The sequence below is a fragment of the Echinops telfairi genome, unplaced genomic scaffold (genome assembly GCF_000313985.2).
Source record: "Echinops telfairi isolate 266 unplaced genomic scaffold, ASM31398v2 ScPeMD7_31;HRSCAF=116, whole genome shotgun sequence".
Lineage (NCBI taxonomy): Eukaryota > Metazoa > Chordata > Mammalia > Afrosoricida > Tenrecidae > Echinops > Echinops telfairi.
Genome location: NW_022103928.1, coordinates 30,702,578 through 30,706,936, shown reverse-complemented (window position 1 = coordinate 30,706,936; position 4,359 = coordinate 30,702,578). Strand labels below are relative to the sequence as shown.

At 55.2% G+C, this 4,359-nt stretch overlaps 1 protein-coding gene across 2 annotated transcripts in view; it reads right to left on the bottom strand.

The window, feature by feature from the left end:
* Positions 1 to 985: 985 nt before the first annotated feature.
* GATA2 (GATA binding protein 2) overlaps positions 986 to 4,359 on the bottom strand; it is a 7,708-nt gene continuing 4,334 nt past the window's right edge. For both annotated transcript variants that reach the window (XM_004702353.4, XM_045289891.1), the window contains exons 4-5: positions 3,454 to 3,579; positions 986 to 2,917 (exon numbers count right to left, since the gene is read on the bottom strand). In XM_004702353.4, the coding sequence (XP_004702410.1) occupies positions 2,618 to 2,917; positions 3,454 to 3,579 (426 nt within the window). In that variant the 3' untranslated portion in view covers positions 986 to 2,617. The remainder of the gene's footprint in view (positions 2,918 to 3,453; positions 3,580 to 4,359) is intronic.

Below are 4,359 nucleotides of genomic sequence, written 5' to 3'. Positions count from 1 at the left end.
CAGCATTTGGCTGTTGAACCCTCCCGGGCAGGGGTTCTCAACCTTCCTCCTGCCTCGACCCTTTCATACAGTGCCTCATGTGGTGGTGACCCCCCAACCATCAATTATTTTCATTGCTACTTCATCACTGTCATTTTGCTACTGTTATGAATCAGACGACCCTTGTGAAAGGGTCGTTCAACCCCCAAAGGGGTGGTGACCCACAGGTTGAGAACCGCTGATCTAGGACAAGGCTTTCTACTCCCTTAAAGATTCAGCCCGGGAAGCCCACAGTCGGTGCTACTCTGTCCTGTAGGGTCACTTTGAGGCAGCATTGAAGATACATCTATGAATTTGGAGTTTGGAGAGACTGGTCATCAGAACATATGCTGAGCGGGATCGTTGGTGACAACACTCATGATCAGAAATACTGGTGAGCATCAGAGTCACTGGACACATCGGTGATCACGTGTGAATGTCAGTGATTAGAGCCATCACATGAGGCATGGATGAAACATTAGAGATTAGGTGTTAGTAATCTGACATGTGATCACTGGTAAGCAGACATTATCAGTCGTATCAAAGATGACAATGAATGGCAGCAGTCCCCAAGACATTGGGGATCGGGTTCGTCAATGAATTGGAATTCAGGTGACAGCTCAGCAACCACACCTGATCAGCATTCAGGAAGCGAGGAGAGAGAGTTTTTTCCAAGAGCCTGGAAAGAGTCTCGCTGAGCCCTCAGGAAGAGGATTCGGGTGTGGACTGAGGGCCTCCCTGGTAGCCACCCTCCTGAGGGCTATGATGACCGGGGAATTCAGATAGAAAAACCTGGGGTTGAGACACCACATCTCAGCACTGAAATCAGACCCGTGGGCACCCTGCCCCAGTAGCCCTTCCCCTGCAAACCCAGGGACCCTGGAGCAGTGTGGTCTGGCCAACTTAGGTTCCAGCACCTGGGATTGGCAGACCGGGGCCCAGGAGCCCACAGCAGAAACCAGAGGCATTCACAAAAAGTATTTTATTATTCTTAACAGTATTCACTTTGAAGGAATAGGAGGATAGCATACATTTTTTTTTACAGACAATATATAAATGTTGTACATAATTAACAATAACTTAGTTCACTAATCCAAAATAAGACAAGCCAAAGAAAACAGAAAATACTGCCGATTCTTTTTCTTATACGGATACAAGTACAAAATAAGTTACTTCTCGCCGTGGTGCACCTGTGGGGATCACCTGCCCATATTGCACTTGGTCCATTACATCAGCACAACCCTCTTCCTGGGCCCCCCACCACCACTGCATTTGGAATCTAAGCTCGGTACACATTTATGCACAGCTGTACCTTGGTAAGGATCCAGATAGCCACAGGCCCAGCATCTCCCGTGCCCCCAAATAGGGCCACAACCACCCCACCACCAGAGCTGTGCCCCTCCCACCTGTGTATTTGCCAGCTGTCAGACTAGAAAACCAAACAAACACCTCACACCCCCGCCCCCGAAGCCAATAGTCGTCATACCCTCTCCCAAGGCCTCCAGCTCCAGGGCTATGGGATCCAAGAAATCCTCCAAAAATAATTGTGAAGCTACAACCTAGATTTGTAGATTTTATTTCTTTTCCATAGCATGACTTCTGTGGTAACGTACAATCGACTGGATCCAAAAAGTTTAAAAATAAAATAACTCATCAGCGAGATAAGCTTATGCAGTTTGTTTTTTTAACATTTTTTTTCCTTTTGTCTCAGAGTGGGAGGGGAGGAACTGGGGAGGGTTAGCAGAAAAGGGTCCTATGTACAGGAGGGCCATCTCCCCAATCGAGAAGGCGGGCTGTGGCTCCAGCCCATTAATTAAGGGGGCCCGGACCACACCAGCTTCGGTCTTAAAGGCAGGGGAGCAATCTAGGAGACGTTTCCCCTTTCAAGAAAACGTCGTTTCCTTCCTCTGACCCAACCCTGGCCTGGGAATCCGTACAGGGCCGCCTGTGATTGTCTCTCCCACCGGGGCCTGCCCTCCAGCGCCAGCGGCTTGGCCCACACAAGCTCACCCTCCCAACCGTGGGTCCTTCTGGCCTGGGCCCAGCCAGCCTGGAGTCCAGCTACCTCACAAGGGGGGTGTCAGAGGTGCACAGCGTACACCCCAGATCTGCCCCCAAAGACCTGGCCAGCAAACAGCAGAGGGCGTTTGGCACGAGGAGGGCTGCTTGGCCAGGCGGATTTGGAACGACCTGGACCTCCGAGGCCCGTGGTCCTCGTTACAAACGAGAGCAACATAAATTATTGTTGCTGACTCCTTGATCCTGCTCGAAGCGTTTCCTCTCGTTGGTCCCCTGCCCCTTCTTTGCGCTTCATAAAGTTGTCCGTTTTTGCTCTCTGAATAGCTGTTGGTGAAGGTCATCTCACCTGGGCGGCGGGGAGGTGGGGGGGCTGGGGGGGGGGCCGAGGCACCCCAACCGGTGGAATTCACAGTAATTTCGACAGATGGGTGGAGTCCTTGGGCCCCGCTGGGCCAGTAGGAGTCGCATCAGTCTCTGGGGAGGAGTGGACGGCCAAGGGGTTGTCACCCATCCTGGGAGCCCAGTCTTGTCCTGCCTGCTCCCTACTCTACATGGTCTCCTAATCAGCAGAAAGCTGTCCTTAGCCCATGGCGGTCACCATGCTGGAAGGGTGGGGATGGCCAAAGGAGAGGCTGGAGGAGGGATGGATGGGCGTCGGCGTGGGCAAAATGTGTCCCGAGTGGCTGAAGGGTGGGAGGTGCCCCACAGGCGTCATGTGTCCAGCCAGGGCAGCGGCACTGAAGGGGGACGACTTCTCCTGCATACACTTCGACAGCTCCTCGAAGCACTCGGGCCCCTTCTTGCTCTTCTTGGACTTGTTGGACATCTTCCGGTTCCGAGTCTGAATGCCTTCCTTCTTCATGGTCAGCGGCCTGTTCACCTGGGGACAACCACCATGATGTCTTCAGGATGCGGCATTCCCTTCCAGAGCGGAATGCACCCCACCTGGGGCGGGGCTGGAGCTGAGAGCTGGGCTAGGAGGGTCCCAGGAACCATGTCTCCTTCAAACTGCCCCTATAGGGCCTCCACCCTCGCCCCCTCACCCTCTTAGCCTGTACTGTCAGCATGCGGGGTGGGGAGGGGGTTGGGTAACGGGGGGCTTGTCCCTGAGTGGGACCTGAATGCAGCAGGACTTCAGTGTCTCCCTGGATCCTCCCCACTAAATGCCAGCACTGTTTCCTCACTAACAGCCAGCCAGGCTGGCCCCTCCACACACACCCCACCCCACCCCCACCCACCCGACTGTTTGGTCAGCCCCTTACCAAGCCAAGGTGCCTCCCCTTACAGAATGCCCGTCTGGCGCCCAGGGCCACAGGGCCGGCTTGCCAAGCCAAGCCAAGCTGGATACTGAGGCTGGGCCCAGTCTGGCAGCACAAAGCACAGAGTCCCTGGGGAGGCACGGGGCGGGGCACTCACGTTGTGCAGCTTGTAGTAGAGGCCACAGGCGTTGCAGACCGGGTCCCCGTTGGCGTTCCGGCGCCATAAGGTGGTGGTGGTGGTCTGACAATTCGCACAACAGGTGCCTGCTCTCCTGGCAGCTGACTGGGGGGCGGGCGGGAAGGGGACAGCATCAGCCGGCATGCTCCCACGCTCCACCTCGACCTCCCTCCCCACCCCCCAGCGTAGCCCAGGAGCTACTCTCACCAGGGAATCAAGGCATCTCAGAGCTGAGAAATTTTAGAATCTGAGAACGGCGCAAGAGTCCTCTCAGAAGCTGAATCTTAGAATCAACAAAAGCTGGAGCAGGAAAGCTACCCCCGCCCAGCCCCCACCAATCTAACTTTAGTGCCAGGGAAGGCCAGACCCTGAGGCGGGCCAGTGGAGTCCCCAGGGTCAGAGCTATGCTACTCCTCTGTCCCCCTCTTAACACCACCCCACCTCAATAACAACCCCTTTTTCTAGGTGAGTCATGGTTTCAGGGCCAGGGGTCACCAGAGGGACAGGGTGGCCGTGTAAAAGGACCTGGTAAGGGTCCCCAGAGCTGCCCTGTCCAACAGGGTGACCGCGAACTTTACCGTGATTTTTCAAAAGAAGTTGACCTCACCACTATCGCCACAAAATTTCCAAATCCCATGTCTTCAATGCCATCCGCCACATTTCAAGTGGCCAGTGCAGATATAGAACATGTCTATCAGACAGGGCTGGTCGAGGGGTTCCTGATTTAGCGGCCAAGTTCCCCCATGGATTTGCTGGGGGGTGGGGAGGGCTGCTCCTGGAACCTAAGCATTCTGAGCCCCCAGCCCAGCCAAGCGCCACAGTCCCTCAGAACTGCCCCGGAAGAGGTCGGTCTGGAGATGGGGGTCTAGCGCCCCCCCCCCCCCC